The sequence below is a fragment of the Lactuca saligna genome, chromosome 7 (genome assembly GCF_052625555.1).
Source record: "Lactuca saligna cultivar CGN05327 chromosome 7, ASM5262555v1, whole genome shotgun sequence".
In the NCBI taxonomy this organism is placed as follows: domain Eukaryota; kingdom Viridiplantae; phylum Streptophyta; class Magnoliopsida; order Asterales; family Asteraceae; genus Lactuca; species Lactuca saligna.
The window spans coordinates 159933959-159957220 of record NC_136423.1 but is presented as its reverse complement, the minus strand read 5'-3'; the positions used below and the strand labels follow the sequence as shown (position 1 = coordinate 159957220).

The window sequence follows — 23262 nt, the reverse complement described above, 5'->3', positions numbered from 1 at the left end:
AAGTGGGGGAGAGTTGTAACATCCCAAATTTCTGGAGTACAAATTAAGGGTTTAAAGTGTAATTTCAAAGAAGGGACTCGACGAATAGGTAAGCTTACTTGCCGAGTTGGAGCAGGTTTGGGTCGCGAATTAAGTGACCAACTCGCCGAGTCGGAAGCTGGACTCGACGAGTTGGTGCTGGGATGAGAGAAACCCTAATCTTAGGGTTTCCATCCTATGTAAAGGACTTAATGTCCTCTCCTCGGTTCCCTTAGCCCCCTTTGAGATCCAGTAAATCCTAGCTCGTGTGTATAAGGCCATTGGAGGGAGATTGAAGCTTTAAGGGGTGTTCTAGTGGAAGAAACTTGAAGATCAAAAGGGTTTGCATCAAGAAAGCAGTGTAGATCCAGAATCTACGACAATGTTGGGCACATCTTGGAGGTAATGAGTTGTTACCTTTCCTTTGTTACTCCTAGATTTATTCTTGAACGAGATTTGGGGTCATTTTGGTATGATTGGGATCCACTTCGGGTTTGGAGTCCAGATCTGAGGTTGCTACTTTAGATCTATAATTGTTGGTCTAGAAAGTCATAAAGCATCAGTTATTGAATTGTGGGTGAATCCCTTTCATCCAAAACCCAAGCCCTAGTGTGTTTTGGGCCTATATCTCCTTAGTTTCACGTAAAGTTTGCAACTTTATGTGAGGGTTAGACTGTAGAAGAGTGAACCTATGGATTGGAGCCCCTGCATGGCTCGAAAAGCCACTGTATGGGTTAAGAACCAGAGAGACTCGGCGAGTCACATGGGTGTACTCGATGAGTTTTATGGACATAAGCATGGACTCGGCGTGTTGGAAGAACGACTCGGCGAGTCAGTTGAAGATTGCCTTGGACTCGGCGAGTCTGGTCGCAGAACCCAACCCCTTTTGGTTAAAGCTTTGGATTAATGAGTCGGTTGGCGACTCGATGAGTTGGTCAAGACGGAATTCCGAGATCATTGGACTCGACGAGTCTTGGGGCGACTCGGCGAGTTGAGTTGTGTTATGGGAGTTTCTGAGTATGGGGACTCGACGAGTCGACGGGTTGACTCGGCTAGTAGAATCCACCAGGAAGGTTGACTTTGACTGAGGAGCTTGACTTTGACCAAGAGTTGACTAGTTTGACTTCCAAGGGTATTTTGGTAATTTTGGTATTTATGGAATTGGTTCTTTGGTAGTGTTCTGTGGTGAAGTTCGTGTCGGTGGTCGGAGCAGCTTGGTCTTATCTCTTCAGTCGGCAATTGCAGGTGAGTTATCCTGACTATATTATTAGGGTCTAAGGTACCAAGGCCGACCCTTTTAGTTGCTATCTTGGTTACACTATGCTACATATGGTTATGTTTTGTTAGATTGGTATCAGAATAGACAGTCTGTTGTTATGCTTATGTGATCCGTTAGGATTGGTATGTTAGTGACCTGGTTAGGTCGATGCCTTGGTCATGAGAGATTGCTATGATCGATGATTTGTGAGATAGCTATATCCGATATGTGTACTTGTACTGTTGATGTGCTTATTGATCTGTTAGGTCGGTGTCCTGGTAATTGGGACAATATTATGTTAGTAACCTGGTTAGGTCGGTATCCTGGTATATAGGAAGATGTTATGTTAGTGACCCGGTTTAGGTTGGTATCCTGGTATAGAGGATGATGCTATGTTAGTGACTGGTTCGGTCGATAACCTGGTAAGGATGATGCTATGCTTTATGATCTGCTAGATCGATTTGTTTGCCTATGGACTGTTATGTGATTTCCTGTTATATGTACACACGGTTATTTGCTTGATGTTGGGTTGAGGCGATCCTGCTTTGTGCTGAAGGCCAACATACCCTACTAGTGGTCCGGATAGATTGTAGGCCCGTATGGCGGTCCAGTCATACCGAAGGCTCAGATAGATCCAGATAGACTGAAGGCCTGGTGCGGGCGGTCCAGTCATACTGTAGACTCAGAGAGTGGACCAGGTTAACTGAAGGCCTGTTGAGGGCGGACCAGTCACGCTGCAGACTTGAGAGGCATGGTTGTTCTGTATTGTGATACAATATGTTATGATTATGGTTGTATGTGGTTGGTATTTTGGAGGTAACTCACTAAGCTTTCGGGCTTATAGTTCGGTGTTTTGTTTCAGGTACTTTAGGAGATCGTGGCAAGGCGAAGGCGTGATCGTACCCCTCCTCATGTTTTATGATTTATGTGATATGGCTTTGGGGAACACTCTGATTTTAAACTATTTTGAAAACAAATGTATGAACTTAATGGTTTTTGAATGAATTAAAATGTTTTAATTTGGCTCGAATTTTATGGCTGTTACAACCATGCTACTATCGGGTAAAGTACATCCTAATTATAGCTATGGGCTTAGACACCTAATCCAACATAAATATCTTGAGCATGGAGGTAGGGAGCCAAAGCAACAAGATGACGAGTTAAACTGGGCGAAACGAAGAATTTTCTTTGAACTCGAGTATTGTTCTTCTCTACAGCTGGAACACAACATAGATTTCATGCCTATCAAGAAAAATATGGACGAGATTTTGTTAGGTACTCTTCTAATGAACGATAAAGGTAAACACACATCAAATACACGAGAGGACTTCAGAATTCTAAACATTCGGAGAAATGAATGGTTGCAAAAAAAAAAAAAAAAAAAAAAAAAAAAAAAAAAAAAAAAAGAGTGACAAGTTTCATAGACCCCATGCAAGATAATTTTTCACAAAATCTAGTCGCCAACTCTTTTGTCAATTTATAAAAAATATTAAACTGCAAGATGGGTTTGGTTCCAACATCAGTAAGAAAGTGAACGATTCCAATACTAACATTATTAGGTTGAAAGCGCATGACCATCACATTCTTATGTAATGTTTGATACCGATTGGAGTTAGAGGGTTGTTAGACAGAGACACTTATACACCTATTGTAGACCATTGTACATTTTTCAAGCAACTTTGTTTCAGAACATTTAAGGTGGAGGATATGAGGAAAGAAAAAGTATACATTATTGCAATCTTGTCCAAGTTAGAATTGATTTATCCTCCAAAGTTTTTTGACATTATTGTTTATTTTCTTTTGCATTTACCTGATGAAGCGATTGCCGGAGGCCCGATATGTATGAGATTGATGTATCCCTTCAAATGATATATGAAAAAACTAAAAAACTATGTTAGAAACAAGGCGAGAGCGGAAGGTTCTATAGCTGAGGGTTATGTTGCTGAAAAAGCTTTATTATTTTGTTCGATGTACCTTCGAGATGTACAAACTCAATTTAGTCTTCCTGAAGGAAATGAAGATGTTGTCATTAAAAAAAATGTTTTGGATGTTTGAGTCTAAATGTCGACTAGCCAGCACAACTCAAATCAGAACTCTTAATTTAGCGAAAATGCTTGAAATGGAATGGTTTGTATAGAATAGTTGTGAAGAAGTCATACAATATATCAAGTAACTATTCTTATCTCTAACTTTTATCCTTATTTTTTTTTCTTTTTACATCGATATCTTTTTTTGATCAACGTAGGAGATTCAAATCTGAACATCCCCAAAGTGATGAAAAGAGAGAATTTCCTAACTGGTTTGGTGAAAAGGTAATACAAATTAAGAAACAAATTTGTTTCATTAATCTATAGAATACATAATACATATTACTTTATATTTCCTAGTTTCATCAAAGAAAACATAAAACTCTCCAGAATTCCATAAAGAGTTGTTGGCACTTGCAATGGATCCGCAAATGAATGCTTATACTTACACCGCATACATAGTCAATGGTGTTAGGTTTACGGTTCTTAGTCATGACGCACAACGCATAACACAAAACTCTAGGGTTTTAGCTGTGGGTGAGAAAGGAGAGAAATATTATGGCCAGTTAGAAGAGATTATAGAGTTGCGGTATACACATGATTATTCAACCGTAGTATTTCGTTGCAAGTGGTTTGATACTCGAACATGAATTATTTCTAGTGATAATTTCACAAGTATCAACACACGACGTGAAGCATACAAAGATGATCAACTCATATATGCTTCACAAGCCAAAAAAGTATTCTACATTATAGAGCCTTCTCGAACAAACCAAAACGATAACCATCGATGTGTTGCCGAGCATGTTAATCATCGAAGTATTGGGGATCTACCATCGAACGATGATCCTGTCCGACTTGCTTACAATTACTCCATCCGAAATGTTGATAATGGCTACCACGAAAATGTTTACAATGTCGACGTAGTTCAAAATATCTCTTCATCCGATGCTCCATTTTTTATCGAGTTCAACATGTACTTTCAAAACATTCATAGAGTCGTTGATGTAGAAAGTGCAACTTAAGTTCCTCCGCCAACTGATCGAGTTAATGATGTTTCTGATTGCGAGACTGATTACGATGAGACCAATTCTGATTATGATATCGAAAAACACATTGAAGGATACGAGGAAGATTCTTATTGAAATAGTTGTTATGTAATATGTATTTGTAATATGAACTTTATTTGGATTCCTAGTTTAAATAGAAATGTTTATTCCTATGTAATGTGTATTTGTAAAAAACAATTGTATCAGTATATTTTATAATTTTTCAAGAAATGATGACGATATGGATTTGGTTTGTGTACATCATGGCTGCTATTATGGGTTGTGGATATGGGGTGATGGAGCTGAGGACCCACCTTTCCCAGGTGGTACAGGTGCCGGTCATCATGAGTAGGACCGTAACTCTTATTATGAATTTTTATAGACTAATTTTATTCAATTATTATAAATTAAATACCGTTTCTAATAATTTTTTTAATTATATTTGTAGTTCAGCAACGTAGGAAAGTCTGAGGCGAAGCCAAAAATATTAAGCTTGAAAGAGCGCTCTTACAGAATAAGGACAAACGATTAACATGGATTCAGAAAGGCATACGACATGTGATCCCGTAGGAGAGCCAGCAACATGGGCATTAGCGGCGACACAAAGTATTACCGGCGACATGGACATTAGAGGCGACAAATCTCTTTACCGGCGACATTTTGGTCAATAGTGACAGAGTAGTAGCGGCGACCTATTATCCGCGACATGTCGCCGCTATTACTATTACAATTACCGGCAACTTCACTAATCTTTACCGGCAACATTTATCGCCGCTAATGGCCTTTTTTCTTGTAGTGAAATGCAAGCTTTTCCAATAATGTTGTCCTTACCTCGTGATGTTGTATAAAATGTGATTGAAAAGATCTTTTCAAACACCAACCAAAAAAAAATTATTTCATTTACAACTTGTTTTGTACCGATGATATACTTATAGAAATCATTTTTACACAGATAACATTTATTTATAGATTTTAACGAACATACTCTCACATTAATATGCTTTTCTTGACATTTGTTGATGGACAGTACGAATCACAAAGTAAAAATCGATATTTGTTATATAGTATTTACTAAATCTGGAGTGCACGAGGTAACCGAAAAATCAATAGGGGTAAGGCATTCACTATCAAGTCAATAAATATTACACATTTGTCATACCATAGCCAAAATCATATTCATCTCAAATCAATAATTCCGGCTTGTGATGTGTGTTGATTAAGTTCACAACATCTAATATGTAAAGTTATTTATTTAAAATGTATCACATTATAAAAACAATGAAATTTAAAATTTCTTGAAACATTTAGATATGTTGGACTGGGCTGGATCTGAACTGATAAGTCAATACCAGGGAACCTAAATTGGGCTCTACTGGATTATCCTACCCAACCCGTTCAAATTGAAACCTGTAGTTTTATCGATGAAATTCGCGACTGCCGGCCGCTGCCGTTTCATCGTCTAGACAACCGTATCCTATGTTCAAAGCCAGGTAAAACCCATTGTCTTTTGCTTTCTGTTGAGTCTTGATTTCCAGCCTTTATTGATATATATGCACTCTGTTATCTCTGCATTTCTTTGTCATACATATGAATTTGATCACTTCAGAGTATCTTTTACTTTTTTTTTTTTTTTTTTCTGAAACTGATTTTGTGGGATGCTGCAGATTGGTTTTTCCCTTTTACCTCAGTTGGCTATCAAGTTATTGGGAAACTAACTGTGTCGATTAATCATTGCAAGTGTTTGTTGAATGCCTAAACCAGCACATACTCTTTCGAGTTCCTAGTTGTTCTGCTTTTTAGACTTAATAGGTTCCAAGATTATGACACATTTTGCAAAAACCAATTCGTTCCAAAACCAGAATCCCATCTAGTGGAAAATATCACCCTCAAAATTACCATTTAATGTATGGCATTTGATAAGGAACATAACTTAGAAGCACAAGAAGCCCAGCCCACAGTGAGTGAGCCCAAAGTGTCCAAAGTTTGGAGGGTGTACAGAAGGAGACACTAAGGACAGTTGCATGGGTTTGCCACTAACGAGTTGCAGAATATTTAAACAGCCTCTGGAACAGTATTTATCTCTTATACAACTACGCTAATTTTCTTTCTGGTTTATGATTTTGGGATGATTGTTGGTAAGATAAGCATAGTTAAAGTATCTAGCAAGAGGATGATGAGTATCAGTACCTTTTTCTAATAGCTGTTGTAAGTAACATCAAGATTAAAATAACAAGCCTTGAGACTAAGGTTTGTGGGATGGAGATAGAGCTGAAATTGTGTTACCTTACATTACAAAAACTTGTTAGTCGAAATGAAGTGTGTTTGGATGATGTTGACTTTATTTCAAATTAGCTAGCAATACATTAAACCTTATCTTTATGTTCTCAATATAGCAATTTTGACTTGTCTAGGATTTTCATGGTTTGACTGCGTACTTATTCTGTCGTCCATCTAGTAGAAATTTGAACTTGTTTACAATATATGAATTAATGTTTTTATATTTAGCTTAAAAATAAGACTATGGTGTGTGATGATATATATATGCTTATCCCTTGTTTGTGGATCTTGTATTTTATGTTGAATTTGAATATGAGTAGAAAACAGAATCATGATGATGCATCTGTATCTTCACCTACCAAGAAGAGATTTTATCACAAGGGCTATTCAGCAGCAGCTTGGTCAGATGTTAACCATGATGTGCTTTTTTTGGATTATGATGCAACTGGGGATTGTTGATTTTGTTTGGTTTAGTTGAGTTCGCAAGTCACGAAGATCACTTGCACTCTCCAACTGGAAGATGTTTATGGCATCCAGACCCCCTGTTTCTATATGAATCACTTATCCAATGCTAGTACATCTCTCTTATGACTAAGATATTGTTAGTGTGTTGTTATTATGTTAAATAAGATGCAAGTTTGTTGTTATGGATTACATAATTCTGTTAATGGTAAAAAAATTAAGCATGTTGCTATTACATGTAAATCTATGAAAGTAATTGCTAAAATGGGTAAAAATTGGGTATATCATCTATATTTGTAAAAGGAGTAAATTACGTGATGTGTTGAAAATAGTGAAACAAGTGGTTGACTTGATTAAGTATGAAATGCTCATTGCGATATTAAGTAATAACATAAAAAGCGTTGGGGTTTAGTAGAATGAAATTCAAATTTGTGGACCAATGTGTAATTTGTTGAAGTGCAAAAGTATAAATGCCTAGTTTAGAAATTTAACTTCAATTTTGTCGTATATTTCCAATGATAAAGGGAGGGTTAACAACATATGCTTTGGTCTTGAATTGAGGAGAGAAACTAAAATATGGAAGAACACTCGGCGATCGGAAGTAAATATGGCAGCAATTGACCTATTTTTGTATCAGTGCTAATGCTTGATGAGGGTCCGAGTACAGAGGCTCGGTTGAACAAGGTATGTCTATTGAATTGACATTATTATGATTGTTTGTTTTCAACTTGATGATAAAAGTATGGTAATAGTCATACTTATAACCAAAATCATGCCTTGGAATCAACCCAAAAGAGATTAGGATGCTAAATGTTTGACCTAGAGTTTGTCAGATTTTGGTAATTGTTGATTTGATGTCGAAATTGATGTTTGTGAAACGAGATAAGCTCCTTTGTAGGAGTTAAGGTGATAGCTTATACTTGCAATTTACTAGAAATCACACAGAAATTATAAAAGGATAGGTTCTCACAATTATAGAGGTGAGTGCTCTCCCGAGTTCATAGAGAACTTTTCATTAAATTTCAACATAACCCCAAAACAAAGAGACATCAGGACTTATATAAGAAGCCTGGAACAAAAGACAAAAAGCTGACACTACCCTCCCCTGGAAGAATCTTCCATTCCACTACCATAATCGTGGGGAGAGCATTACAAAATAGAAAAGCAATAACAACTTGATAATGGATATAAAAAGAAAACGACCACCAGGACAAGCCTTTATTAGACTGGATTGGATTTGGGCCCATTTCTTCTTTTGTTGTAGACAAATGTGTCTTTGGGCCTATCAATACCTGCCTCCCAAACTTGAACCTTGCCCTCAAGGTTAAATTCTGGAAATCGGATCTTCATTTTGTCAAAGTCTTCCCACATCGCCTCTCCTTCTGTGAACCCTTTCCATTGAATGAGGACTTTCCTACCTGGTTCCTTACCCTTCCTAGGTCTTACCCCTCGCAACAGAAGTGGTTGCATAATTAGCTCCAATTCAGCATTGAGCTGTAGGGGCAACTCCGTGTTAGTGGCTGTTGTTCCATGGGCTGTCCGGAGTTGTGATACATGGAAAACTGGATGGATGCTGGCGGTAGGAGGCAGTTCCAACTTGTATGCAACTTTACCAATCTTTTGACAAATTGTGAAAGGGCCATAAAATCTCGGGGCTAATTTCTCAAATTTCCTTGCTGCTATGCTCTGCTGCCTGTATGGTCTCAGTTTCAGAAAGACCTTATCTCCTTCCTTAAACTCCACATCCCGCCTATGTTTATTAGCCTGTGCGGCCATTTTCTATTGTGCCCTCATCAGATTGACGCAAAGGTCATCCAGTACTGCATCCCGGTCCTCCAAAAGTTGATCAACTGCATCCATGTTGGTTTGTTGCCCTTCATAGCGAATGAGGGGAGGAGGCTCTCGTCCATACAGGGCTTTGAAGGGAGTGCAATTGGTGGCTGAGTGATGAGAGGTGTTGTAGCATAATTTTGCCAATGCTAACCATTTTGACCAACATCTAGGTTTTTCTGAACAAAAGCACCGTAAGTAAGTTTCCAAGCCGCGGTTCACCACCTCCGATTGCCCATCCGTTTGAGGGTGGTAGGCGGTGCTCCGTTTCAATTGAACACCATGCAATCGGAACAATTCCTTCCAAAATTGACTGATAAAGATCCTGTCTCTGTCACTAATTATGGATGAGGGAAACCCATGCAGCCTTAAAATTTCTTGGATGAACATCTTTGTGACCTTAGTTGCTGTGAAGGGATGTTTCGTATGAAGTGGGCATATTTCGTAAGCCTGTCTACTACTACCCATATCGTATCCCAATTTCTAGATTTGGGCAAGCCTTCGATGAAGTCCATGGTTACTTCTTCCCATGTTTGGGTGGGTATGGGAATGGGCTGGAGAAGACCTGCTGGGATGTATTGAGAGACTTATGAGTTTGACAGATTTGACAGTTTCTCACTTACTCTATGATGGAAGAGCGCATGCCCGACCAGTACACTTCGACAACTGCTCTCAAATACGTCTTCTTCTCACCTAGGTGTCCTCCAATTGGGGAATCATGAAAAATGGCCATTATTTAGGTCAAGAAGGCTGAGGTGGGTGAAATGACTAACCTTCCTTTGTACAACAGGTTCCCCTGAAAGATGGAGAACCCTTTGTGGCTGTTGGCCTCACCTTCCAAATCTGCCTTGATCTTTTGTATGAACTCTTCCTGTGTTAGTTCTGCCTTTAATTGGTCCCAAAAGATCCAAATTGTAGTGTTGATGTTGTTACAATTGGCCGAAATTTCCTTGCGGGAGAGGGCTTCAGCTACTCGATTGCTCGCTCCCGGGCGGTATTGGATTTCGAAGTCGAACCCCATAAGTTTAGAGACCCATCTTTGATATTCACTTCCGACTACCCGTTGTTCTAAAATAAATTTGAGACTTAATTGATCCGTACGAACAATGAACCTTCGTCCCAGCAGATAAGGTCGCCATTCGAGGATTGCCATCACGATTGCCATGAGCTCCTTTTCGTATATCGATTTCAATTGGGCCTTTGCTCCCAAGGTAGAGATGTAGTAAGCGATGGGGCGTTGATCTTGCATCAAGACCGCCCCCCAGTCCATACCCTGATGCATCAGTTTCCACCACGAAGTTCTTGTTGAAGCCGGGCATTGCCAGCACTGGAACGGTACTCATGGCCTTTTTGAGGAGGTGGAAAGCCTCTTCGGCATCGGGGTTCCATCCAAATTTGTCTTTTTTCAGTTGCTCTGTGAGAGGCTTGGTGATATGGGTATATCCCTTTACGAAGTTTCTGTAATATCCAGTGAGCCCCAAGAACCCTCGCAGCCCTCTGAGATTTGTTGGGGTGGGCCAATCCTGCATTGCTTGAATCTTGTTTGCTTCCGCCGACACCCCATCAGCCGACACTTCATGCCCCAAATAGGATAGTTGTTTCCCAAACTCGCACTTTTTGTAGTTGACAAACAGCCGATGTTGTTTCAGTTTCTCCAAGGCTGTTGTGACATGGATGTGATGTAGCTTCTCATTGGGGCTGTAGATCAAAATGTCATCGAAGAATACCAAGATGAATTTCCGGAGGAAGGGACGGAATATGTCGTTCATCAAGGCTTGAAATGTTGCCGGGGCGTTCGTCAGGCCGAATGGCATTACCCAAAATTCGTAATGCCCATCGTGTGTCCGGAAAGCCGTTTTTGGCACGTCTGCTGCCCTTACCCTTATTTGATGGTACCCGGACTTGAGGTCCAATTTGGTGAAGATAGTTGAACCATGTAACTCATCAATTACAGGAATGGGAAACTTGTCAGGCACCATAACCCTGTTTAGTGCTCGATAATCTATGCAGAAACGCCATGAGCCATCTTTTTTTTTTAACCAAAATCACGGGACTAGAGTAAGGGCTACTACTGGGCTATATCACCTTGGCTTGAAGCATCTTTTTTTATCATTCTTTCTATTTCCCCCTTCTGATAATGGGGGTACCGGTAAGGGCGGACACTCACCGGGGCAGTACCCTCCTTGGTTATGATTTTGTGTTCCATGGCTCGTGGTGGTGGTAATCATGTGGGTTCTTGGATAGACATTCAAATTAGCTCAAGATGTCTTGTAAGAATAAGGGCACAGGGTCCGGTGGTATAACCAGGTACTCGGTGTTGCTGAGTTCAGTTAGGTATCCATAAGGATCTTTGCTCAAGGTTCTTGCCATGGCCTTTAGAGAAATCAGGGACTTACCGAGCGACTTGTCCCCTTCGATCCGTGTTGTTCTCCCATTCACCTCAAACTCCATTGTTTGTTCCTTCCAGTTGGTTTTAGTCACGCCCAAAGTTTCAAGCCATTGCATCCCCAGTATCACGTCAGAGCTGCCTAACCTCAAGGGGAGGAAGTCTTCTGTGATGTCTAATTCCTTGAGGTGCAAAACCACTCCCTTCCAGACACCAGTTCCGCGCTCACTGTCTCCTGTTCCCATCCTTACCCCGTAGGGTTCAGTCTCGTTAACCGGAATGCCCGGAGAAGCTACCAAGTGAGATGCAATAAAGTTGTGAGTGGCCCCGGGATCGATTAGGGTTACCACCGGTTGGGACCCAATGGCTCCCCGGACCTTCATCGTTTTTTAGAGACGACAACCCCGCTACTGAGTTAAGTGACACCTCGATTTTTGGTCGAACCTCTGTAGATACCAAGGTGGCAGGGTCAGTTGCTTCCTGGGGGTCTTCGATGAGCGGTTCCTCTTCATCTACGAGGATGACATTCACCTGGGATTTACACACATGACCCTTGAACCAGCGTTCGTCACAACGGAAGCACACTCCTCGATTCCTCTTATCTTGTATCTGAGCTTCGGTGAGGGAGCATTGGAGTCATGAGAAGGAAATGGAATGATTCGGGTTTGCCCCACTAACCTTTTAGGTGTTACCCAGATTGACGAACGACCCGAATCCGCTAGCAAAAAGCGACATGTTCCTCTCTTCGATCTGTTGGGCTAAGTCGATGGCGCGGCCCAAGTTGTCAGGGGTCCATTATCTAAGCTCCGTCTTGATGTGGTCTTGAAGCCCATTGATAAAATTTCCCATGGCGACGCGTTCCGTTACCCCTTCCAACGGGGCTGACAACTCGATGAACCTTCGAACATACTCCTCCGCCGTCCCTGTTTACCTCAGAGCTGCCCATTGTTCGTATAAATCCCCCCCCCCTCGATGGATGGGACGAAACATTTTTAAGAAGACTTTCTTCATTTCTTCCCACGAGTTCATTATCGCCCGTTGATTGGTCCACCCGAACCACGCCAGAGCATCCCTGCTCAAGCTAAGAACCGCCACCGTTATCTTTTCTTCATCCAACAATTGGTAAATGGCGAAGTAACGCTCCTCTTGAAGAATCCATCCATCTGGATCCGTTCCATCAAATTGTGGCATGTCAATCTGCATGTGTCGGAACTCGTATCTTCCACCCCCGTCTTGTTATTTGTTTGGAAGAGAGAGCCAAAAACAATACCGTTTCCTCCGGGTCCGCTAGGTGCTCCTCCTTCGCTTGGATTCGAGCCAGTCCTGAATCGATGATCACTGAGCTTGCCGGTCCCTTATTTTTGTTCATCGATGAACCCGTGGGTGTCGAATGGCTTGATAGATTGTGAGGGGGTTGGTTTCTTCCTCCGGGTGCTCCGGCCATGACATCCAGTTTCTCCAAAACCTTGTCCATGGTTGTTTGCATCTCATCATGTCTCTGGTTTGTCTGGCTTTGACCTTGGAGGATATCGTCAATCCTTGCTCTCATCCCCTGGATTTCAGTCCCGTGTGATTGGAGCTGAACTTGCATCAACCCCACTTGTTCCTCCACCTTCTTCACGGCTGCTGCTTCCCTGGACGCTCCTCCTATGGAATCGGTTTGAGTGCTCTGATACCAAATGATAGCTTATACTTACAATTTACTAGAAATCACACAGAAATTATAAAAGGATATGTTCTCACAATTATAGAGGTGAGTGCTCTCCCGAGTTCATAGAGAACTTTTCATTAAATTTCAACATAACCCGAAAAAAAAGAGACATCATGACTTATATAAGAAGCCTGGAACAAAAGACAAAAAGCTGACACTACCCTCCCCTGGAAGAATCTTCCATTCCACTACCATAATCGTGGGGAGAGCATTACAAAACAGAAAAGCAATAACAACTTGATAACCGATATAAAAAGAAAACGACCACCCGGACAAGCCTTTATTAGACTGGATTGGATTTGGACCTGTTTCTTCTTTTGTTGTAGACAAATGTGTCTTTGGGCCTATCATAAAGCTGATGAATTTTTTCAAAACCATGAAAGAAAATGGATGAAACACACAGAATTCCCAGCTAGAACTATAAAAGGTATGTGTACCTTGTTTGTGTTTATTCAGATGAAATCCTTGAAGATAAATGTTAATTGATGCAGTTTTGGTTGGTATAGCTCTAGTTACTTGAGTTGATGGCTGATAAGCTTGACGTAGAAATTTGTGAGTTTGACCTAGTAATGAAGAATCGAGAGAACTTTACTGCTAAATGTCATAGTTGATATTATTAGGATGAATTAGCATCTGCGTAAATGTTAAAGTTTGTGGTATGGTGCATATTATAATATTATGATAAATATAATTAAGTTTTGTTATAAATTGTTCATTTTTTAGAATATTTTTCTTTTTAACATAAACTAATTGTTAAAAAATATTTATATTTTGTTTATTATAACAAAACACGTGAATCTTATACTATCACCCAGTACGAACCAATAGCATACGTGAGAGTCCATGATCATGCCACCATAAACGATAAACTGAAACAATGGACTCTTACTAAATGATATATCAATTAAAGTCTAACACAAAGAAATTCAGTTCAAACCAACACAACCTTACACTTAAAACACACACACGCTAAATGGTTTAACAGACTAAAATCCCTTGAAGCTTGTCTACATCTTCTCCTTGCCCTTTGAATGTGAAGATATGATACCTGTTGGTTAATTGATTCAAAATAATCACTGCCATGTGTCTTTAATTACTGCATTAGTAGAATCTTAAAAGTTGTTTTTCAGTTACAAAAGTCAAGAGTCTTAGTCTGTCTTTTTATCTTTCTTTCGGTTCATGTTTTTGTTTCCTATTTAAGCTCTGTAATTTCTCAGTTTTAGATGGCAGTGAAATATTATCCATTTTCCTCTTCTTTTGTTTACAAACAACAGTGGTAACAGAGCAGTTCCAGGTTCTGATCCGCTTCTTTCTTTATCAAGCAAAAGAAAGGAGTAACTGAGTGAAACACCTAAGAGAGATAGCAATGGCAAGAAACAACAACAGTTCTGCAACTCAGCCTCTGATTCCAGTCTTCAAAGGAGAAAAGTATCATTTGTGGAGTCTAAAAATGAAGACTTTGTTCAAATCCCAGGAGCTTTGGGAATTGGTGGAGAATGGATACACAGAGCCAACTCCAGCACCAGCTCAACCAGATCAACCGTTGCAGGACACTCGTAAGAAGGATGCAAAGGCTCTTCTATACATTCAATCGGCGTTGGATGATGAAATATTTCCTCGTATTGCTGCTACATCAACATCCACGGAGGCATGGGAAATTTTGAAGCAAGAATATATGGGTGATAAAAAGGTAATCACTGTGAAACTTCAATCACTTCATCGTGAATTTGAAACTTTGGTTATGAAAGAAAAGGAATTTGTGCAAGTATTTCTTTCTAGAGTATCTGGACTTGTCAGTCACATGAAAACTTATGGTGAAAATGTTAGTGAAGAAACAATAGTAAGCAAAGTCCTACGAAGCCTGACCAAGGAATTTAATCATGTTGTTGTCGCGATTGAAGAATCTAAGGACCTATCAACTTACACGTTTGATGAGTTGATGAGTTCTTTGATTGCGCACGAAGAAAGGTTAAATAGGGGCAGCGAAAAAGGTGATGAGAAAGCATTCCAAGTAAGAGGCAATTCTTTTAAAGGCAGACCAGAAAAATCTGGTGGTTCTTCCGGTGGTCGTGGGCAAGGAAGAGGCACTTTTCGAGGTCGTGGTCGTGGAAGAGGAAGAGGAAACTTTGCAGATCAACGTTACCAAAAGAGCAACCTGCAATGTCGGTATTGTAATAGATCTGGACATGTTGAAGCTGATTGTTGGACCAAGCAAAAAGATGAAAATAAAGCTAACTTTACTAAAAAGGTGGAAGAAGAAGGTAGGCTATTTATGACTATGTCTACAACTACTAATGTTTCAGATCGTGTGTGGTATATAGACAGTGGATGTTCGAATCACATGTCTGGTTCAAGATCTCCATTTCGAGATCTTGATGAAACAAACAAAAGTGAAGTCCGACTTGGGAATGACCGAAAGATTGAAGTTAAAGGCGAAGGTACAATCACTATTGAAACCATGCATGGTAATACTAAAGTTCTTCATGATGTTCAATTTGTACCAAGTTTAGCATACAACTTACTGAGTGTTGGACAGCTAATGAGAAGTGGACATCGTGTAGTATTTAATGATGACACGTGTTCCATAATTAACAAGAAATTTGGGCAGCCTATGGCAATTGTCCAAATGACTCAAAATCAAGTGTTCCCTCTCGATGTTACAAAAGATTATAAAGCCTTAACGGTTAGTTGTGATAATGAGGCCAGGCTTTGGCATCTACGATATGAGCATTTGAATGTAAATGGGCTGAGATTGCTAAGCAGAAAGGAGATGGTTTTCGGGCTGCCAAATATTGGTGAAGTTGGTTTTTGTGAAGGGTGTGTTTATGGAAAACAAAGCAGAAAGTCGTTTCCCGTTGCAAGTTCTTGGAGAGCTTCAGATTGCCTAGAACTCGTACATGCTGACTTGTGTGGTCCTATGAAAGCTGAGACATTTGGCGGAAGTCGGTATTTTTTTCCTGCTTACTGATGATTTCAGTCGTATGAGTTGGGTTTATTTCCTAAAACTCAAGTCAGAAGCCTTTGAGTGTTTCAAGAATTTCAAAGCACTTGTGGAGAAACAGAGTGGCGGGAACATCAAGGCTCTCAGAACTGATCGTGGTGGCGAGTTTTTATCTAATGAGTTTAATGATTTTTGTGATAAAAATGGCATTTACAGGTAATTAACAGCACCTGAAACACCCCAACAAAACGGGGTAGCAGAGAGGAAAAATAGAACAGTAGAAGAAATGGCAAGAAGCATGCTGAAAGCGAAGGGACTGTCTGATCAGTTTTGGGGAGAGGCTGTTGCAACTGCTGTGTATATTCTAAATATCTCTCCAACTAGAGCTGTTATGAATCGCACACCATATGAAGCTTGGACAAGTAGAAAACCCACAGTAAGTCACTTAAAAGTCTTTGGTTGTGTAGCATATGCTTTGGTAAATTCTCATTCAAAACTTGATGAAAAATCTCTAAAATGTATTTTCATTGGGTATAGTCCTCAATCCAAAGCATATCGTTTATATAACCCTCTTAGTGGCAAAGTGATAATAAGAAGGAATGTTGAGTTTAACGAAGAAGCAAGGTGGATACCTAATACCCAAAAAGAAAGAGATCAGGTTATAAACTTTGAAGATGTACCATCCACAAGTTCAGGAGATAATGCAAAAATACCCCAGGGCGGTCAAGGTTCTTCAAGTTCAGATTCTTCAAGTTCAGATTCAGATAATGACAATTCATCAAATAATCCACCACCGAGAGACACTTATGATGATACACCGAAGGAGTTCAAACCTGTGGCTGATGTTTACAACTCCTGTACATTTGCCTTGTATGCAACAGATCCAACCGATTATGAAGAAGCTGTTCAGCAACCTGAGTGGCAGAAAGCTGTGAAAGAAGAAATACAAGCCATTGAAAGAAACTCAACATGGGAGTTGGTTAATGTTCCAAAAGTATAATGCTGATGGAAGTCTTCAAAAACACAAAGCTCGTCTTGTTGCGAAAGGGTATTCACAAGAATACGGTATAGACTATGAGGAAACCTTTTCCCCTGTGGCTAGATTCGAGATAGTTAGAATAATTATAGCATTGTCTGCACAATTTCAACTACCTATTTTTCAATTTGATGTGAAGTCCGTCTTCTTGAATGGTGAGTTAAGTGAAGAAGTGTATGTAGCTCAACCTCAAGGATTTGTTGTTAAAGATGCTGAAAATAAAGCCTACAAGTTGCGAAAGGCTTTGTACGGTTTGAAGCAGGCTCGACGTGCATGGTATAGTAAGGTTGATTCTTTCTTTCAAGAAAACGGATTCAAAAGAAGTGAAATGAGCCCACTCTTTACCTTAAGCAACAAGGTAATCGAGAATTCTTGTTAGTCTGTCTTTACGTGGATGATATCATCTATATGGGAACATCTAAGTCCTTAATTGATGATTTTAAATCTTGCATGATGAGCACATTTGAGATGACAGATTTAGGGTTGTTAAAATATTTTCTTGGGGTTGAAGTGCTGCAAAGAAAAGATGGAATTTTTGTATGTCAAAAGAAGTATGCTACGGACCTGCTCAAAAAGTTCAATGTGACTGGTGGTAAAGTATCAACAACACCAATGAACATCAATGAGAAGCTACAACATGAAGATGGATCCGATAAAACAAACTCGAGTGTGTTTAGAAGTCTAGTTGGTGGTCTGAACTACCTGACACATAGTAGACCGGACATTTCTTTTCCTGTTAGCGTAGTATCAAGGTTTCTTCACAGCCCTACAAACTTGCATCTTGGTGCAGCCAAGAGGATTCTTCATTATGTAGCAGGTACCAATAATTATGGCATCTGGTATTCAAGAGTTTCTGAATTTAGGTTGGTTGGCTTCAGCGATAGTGATTGGGCTGGGTGCGTAGATGATCGCAAAAGCACATCAGGCAATGTTTTCAGCTTTGGTTCCGGAGCTGTAACATGGAGTTCTAAGAAGCAAGATACAGTGGCTCTATCGTCATCAGAAGCTGAGTACATAGCAGCAAACGCAGCAGCTCGACAAGCCTTATGGTTGCGAAAAGTTCTTGTTGATTTGTGTGTTGAGCAAGAAGATGCAACAGAGGTATTTTGTGACAACAGATCAACCATTGCAATGGCCAAGAACCCTGCTTTCCATGCTCGTACGAAGCATATAGATGTGCATTACCATTTTATTCGCAAGTTGATCACTGATGGAAAGATTAAACTGAGTTTTTGTGGAACAAATGAGCAGACAACAGATATATTCACTAAATCTCTTCCTCAAGCCAAACATGAGTTCTTTAGAATGCAGCTCGGAGTATGCAACTTTGAATCAAGGGGGAGTGTTGGTTAATTGATTCAAAATAATCACTGCCATGTGTCTTTAATTACTGCATTAGTAGAGTCTTAAAAGTTGTTTTTCAGTTACAAAAGTCAAGAGTCTTAACTGTCTTTTTATCTTTCTTTCAGTTCATGTTTTTGTTTCCTATTTAAGCTCTGTAATTTCTCAGTTTTAAATGGCAGTGAAATATTATCCATTTTTCCTCTTCTTCTATTTACAAACAACATGATCATGCCACCATAAACGATAAACTGAAACAATGGACTCTTACTAAATGATATATCAATTAAAGTCTAACACAAAGAAATTCAGTTCAAACCAACACAACCTTACACTTAAAACACACACACGCTAAATGGTTTAACAGACTAAAATCCCTTGAAGCTTGTCTACATCTTCTCCTTGCCCTTTGAATGTGAATATATGATACCTTCTGAGATATATGATAATGTATGTTTTACGCGGCTAGTTCATTGCTTTTTATCTATACAAAATACAGCGCCCACAGTCATAAAACTTGCGTTTCAGAAAATATGGTTACAATATCGATTACTACCAAATACTTTAAACATGCACTATATTATAATAATCCCGAAACAAAAATGTCTTTCACAGACATCATGTTAAAAATACCATTAACAAATAACATGCCGAAAACAGCGACCAACATCACATAACAAATCCAACTTAAAATATGAAATATTGTTTTAGTATGTTAATGTTAAAATATGTTAATAATACTTTCTTTGCTAAAATGTATGTATGGTTCGAAAATAATGCTTTTGACTAATGATATAAAAATGAAAGAAATTTTTAATTAGACAATTTTGAGAAACGTGTGTGTGTGTATCTAAGATAATATCACAAATATCTTCTAAAGGCTGCTTTAAAGTAAACAAATATTTAAAAAAAAATAGATTTGTAAAGAGATATTTTTGTCAATGACTTTTAACACAATAAAAAATCAAATAGGTTGAGGGGTTGAAAAGAGATCCACATATAAGGAATTATTGTACCTTGGTTTCTCCTTGTGTGACGAAGTGGCCTTACCCATCTGTCCTTTCTCTTTGTGAACCGATTGCTATACCTTTCATATAGAAAGTTTCCAATAACAACTCCAACAACCAACCCACTTGCAACTCCACAGAATACAAAGATCCAATCGATTGGTTCGTTTGGGAGGAGAGACTCGGACTCGGACGTATTGCTTGCAGGTGGAAGCCTTGATGGCATTGAACCTTGGCATTCGTTGTATAAAGGTTTTCCACACAATCGTGGATTCCCCATATAGGAGTCGTTTTCGAATGTATCAAATTGTTGACCTTTTGGTATTCGCCCTTCAAGTTGGTTGAATGACACGTTGAAAATGGAAAGGAAGTTGAGTAGCACCAACTGTTGGGGAATTTCTCCGGATAGCACGTTTTGGGAAAGATCCAAAGATTCAAGTTTCTTTAGGTACCCGAAAGATGGCATGACACGTCCAGTAAACTGATTGTTGGAAAGATTGAGTGATTCAAGGCCTCGAAGATCTTGGAGTGATGGTGGGATTTCTCCTTCAAAATGGTTACAAGAGAGATCAATAGCCGTGAATATGGTTAGAATCTTTTCGTACTTTGTTCTAACACCTTTGTGTATTATTGTCATACTGTAACTGTATAAAGCCGTTATGAATGTATTTATTGTACCGAATGGTATAATGGTTATATCTGATTCCATAACCGATGATTTGCTATCATAAACTGATTTCATGGCTTTCCAAGTTTGGAAGTAGTTTTGATGCAGTTGACCACTAAAATCATTGTTAGAGAGGTCTATGATCCGCAACTTAGGGAACTGTGAGGAAACAGTTGTCGAAGATTGAATCGGCCCATAAAATTTGTTAGCCCGCAACGAGAGAACTTGCAGGTTGGGAAGATTTCCCAACCAAGAAGGAAAGACGTCATGGAACGAGTTATCTCCAAGATTGAGAAACTCTAAATTGGTACAATTTGTCAATGATCTTGGTAGCTGACCCGTAAACTGATTTTTGTTAAAATCAATATATTTCAACTGGCTTCCATTCATAAACACATTCATCATTATGCCATGAAAGTTATTTCTGCTCAGATCCAAAACCAACAATGAATTGAATAGGTTACCAAAACATGGAGGAAGAGTTCCACTCATGTTGTTAGAAGACAAACGTAATAAGCGCAGAGATTTCACTTCACATATCAATGGTGGTATTTCTCCAGTCAGATTGTTATCTGAGGCTACATAAACAACTGTGGTTTGTGGTGGAATTGGTAGCTTCCCTTGTAACTGACTATTCTTGATCAAAAAAATTTGTAAACGGCTCCATGGTAGAAATTGAGGATGCTGTTGAAAGCCTGTGATGGAGTTGTGTGAAAGGTCAACCGCATGTAATGTTTCTTTGCTGTTGTTCCAGATCCACACTGGTACCATGCCATCAATCTTGTTGCTGTCGAGAAATAAGATTTCCAATTTATTTTGGAAGCGCAAAAAGGCAGGGAATTCCTTCAAGTTACATGTCGACAGTGCTAGGTTTTTAAGTTCCGGTAAGGTGCTATTGGTGTAATTGTTGGTGGCCACTAATGATATCATGTTATGACCTAAGTCGAGAGTTTCGAGTTTGTTGAGTCCTAAGAACATGTCTACGTCTACACTCCCACTGAAATTATTGAAGCTAAATTGAAAAACTTTAAGACTTTTAAAGTTGGAAAATGAACTTGAAATTGGTCCTTGCAGTTGATTTCGTTGAAGGTCTATAAATGATAGTTGGGTGAGGTTGAAAAACCAGGATGGTATATGACCCGTAAAAGAATTTATTCCCATCCCAACAACACTAAGTTTTGTTAGGTTTGCAAGAAAGGCTGGTATTTTACTGTTTATGTTAGTATCGTATACATGCAGCTCTTCAAGTTCAGCCAGCATGCCAAGCCAGTTGGGCAAGACTCCCTTATCAAATCTGTTATCACTGAGATCTAAAATCATGAGTTTGGAAAGACTTACCAAGGAAGGAACAAAGCCTGTGAACTTATTCCCACCAAGAGATAATTTAGTGAATTGTGTCATGTTAGAGAGTGAACCTGGAATGTGCCCTGTGAAAGAGCAATTGGAAAGGCTCAAGGATGTCAAATGGTTTAGATTACTTATGGATTCTGGTAAAATCCCGGAAAAACTTGTTAAATGTAGATGCACAAGTTCAAGTAAGCTGCTGTTACGAAACTCACGAAAGGTGCCTGTGAGGTTTATATTTAATGCCAAATCAAGAGTTTTCAACTTCGGTAGCTGAAAAATGGCTGCAGGGAATTCATCTTGAAGCAAACAGTTTTCTAGCGTGATTGACCTCAAAGAAGAAAAGTTGGCCAAGAAATGAGGTACAGAAGAACTAATGTCAACCCATGAGAGATGGAGTTCTTCGAGTCCTGTTAAGTTTTGCACTAGGTTTTTGAGGCCAGAAGGATTTTGAAGCTTTAGCGGATTCAATGACAGATCTAAAGACGACAAGTGCATCAACTGTGAGATCTCATTCGGGACATGGCCACTAAACCCAGAATAAGAGAGATTGAGGCTTCTTAATTGCTTTAAATGAGAAATCTCAGATGGGATTTGAGATTCATAAAAGTAGTTGAAGGCAAGGTTGAGGCTTTGAAGATGAACAAGGCTGAAGAGGGTGCTGGTAGAATTGATATGCCCACAAAGAGAGCATCCGCTCAAGTCAAGGCCAATCACATGACCATACTGATCATGGTCATTGCTGCACTCCACCCCATACCATGAACAACAATCAAAACCAGCATTTGATGCATTGATGGTGGGCTTCCAAGAGTGGAATGTCTGAAACCAACTAGCACCACAAAACGGTTCATCATCTGGATAAATCATGCTTTGCTTAAACTGAAACAAGGCTGAGCATTCCTGATCATGGCTTAGGGATGATCCAATGCAGGTGAGTGTGAAAAAAAAGTATAAAAGGGAGATGGCTTGCAACAAGCTGAAGTGATTCATGTATGGAGCCATGAAAGAAAGGTTTGATATTTAATTGTTTGTGGATGTGTAATGTTCAATGATCCATGATCATTATATAGACCATCTCCAAGTTAAGTTTAACCTTCCACCATAACTAGATAAGATGTCACATATATGGCTGTGAGCAAAGGGGAACCAATAAAATGTATCTGGAAGTCAACTAACAGAGTCTAAGAAAAAAATACCACCAGAAGAGAAATATATGGACTAAATACAAGGAAAAAAAACTTGGTTTATTTGCGCATTAATAATAAAAATTTTTATTAATTAAATGACCTGAACTACTATTGTCTTTTTCTGAAAGTAATACAAGTTGGAATGTTAAAAACAACTGGTTATTCTTGTTATGGATTTAGAAAATTTAGTATATATACTTTTACCTTTAGTTGGTCTTCTGTTTTGATTTTCATAGCCTTCTGTCATTTGATGACTGCATCAAAAAAATTAGAAACTTGATATGTGGAAAGTGGAAAGTAGAAGCTCAGGGTTCGATCTTTTTCGTATTTCTATGAAGTGTTATCCAGATAAATGATTTTGTTTGGATGAAGTGTTCTAGCTAAAATGAATTTATTTCTTTTTTTTTTTAAGTCAATAAAATATCTAAATGATGGTAAATGATCTTTTTTTCTTCTGTCTAAATTTGTGCAAAATAAAAAAACAAGCATCTTTGTGAAAAATGTTCTGAATGTAAATTTTATAGTAAATTAAAGTTTCGGTCATTATGGTTGACACTTGGTTAGTCCAAGTTTTGAAAAATTGGTATGGATCATCCTCATGTTTATCATTTTCTTGTTTTTAGTATTACAATTTAATTCCATGTATGTATAGCATATTTTTTTGTACGACTAATTCACACTCCTAATCTACTTCTAAATCTAGAGTTGAACCCTGAAA

At 39.1% G+C, this 23262-nt stretch overlaps 2 protein-coding genes across 2 annotated transcripts; both read right to left on the bottom strand.

The window, feature by feature from the left end:
* Positions 1–8312: 8312 nt before the first annotated feature.
* On the bottom strand, positions 8313–8867 carry LOC145007399 (uncharacterized). Its single transcript, XM_078966340.1, has one exon. The coding sequence runs from the start codon at positions 8865–8867 to the stop codon at positions 8313–8315; it is 555 nt and encodes a 184-aa protein (XP_078822466.1).
* A 9721-nt stretch (positions 8868–18588) lies between these two features.
* Positions 18589–22422, bottom strand: LOC145004588 (receptor-like protein 6). The gene is made up of 2 exons (XM_078963532.1): positions 19353–22422; positions 18589–18820 (listed from the first exon to the last, which is right to left on the bottom strand). Exons 1-2 carry the CDS (start codon positions 22357–22359, stop codon positions 18807–18809), a joined length of 3021 nt encoding a protein of 1006 aa, XP_078819658.1. The 5' UTR covers positions 22360–22422; the 3' UTR covers positions 18589–18806.
* Between the last annotated feature and the right edge of the window lie 840 nt (positions 22423–23262).

Excerpts from the sequence above, each read along its gene's own strand:
- LOC145007399 (XM_078966340.1), bottom strand. The coding sequence starts at position 8,867 with ATGGCCGCACAGGCTAATAAACATAGGCGGGATGTGGAGTTTAAGGAA.
- LOC145004588 (XM_078963532.1), bottom strand. The coding sequence starts at position 22,359 with ATGGCTCCATACATGAATCACTTCAGCTTGTTGCAAGCCATCTCCCTT.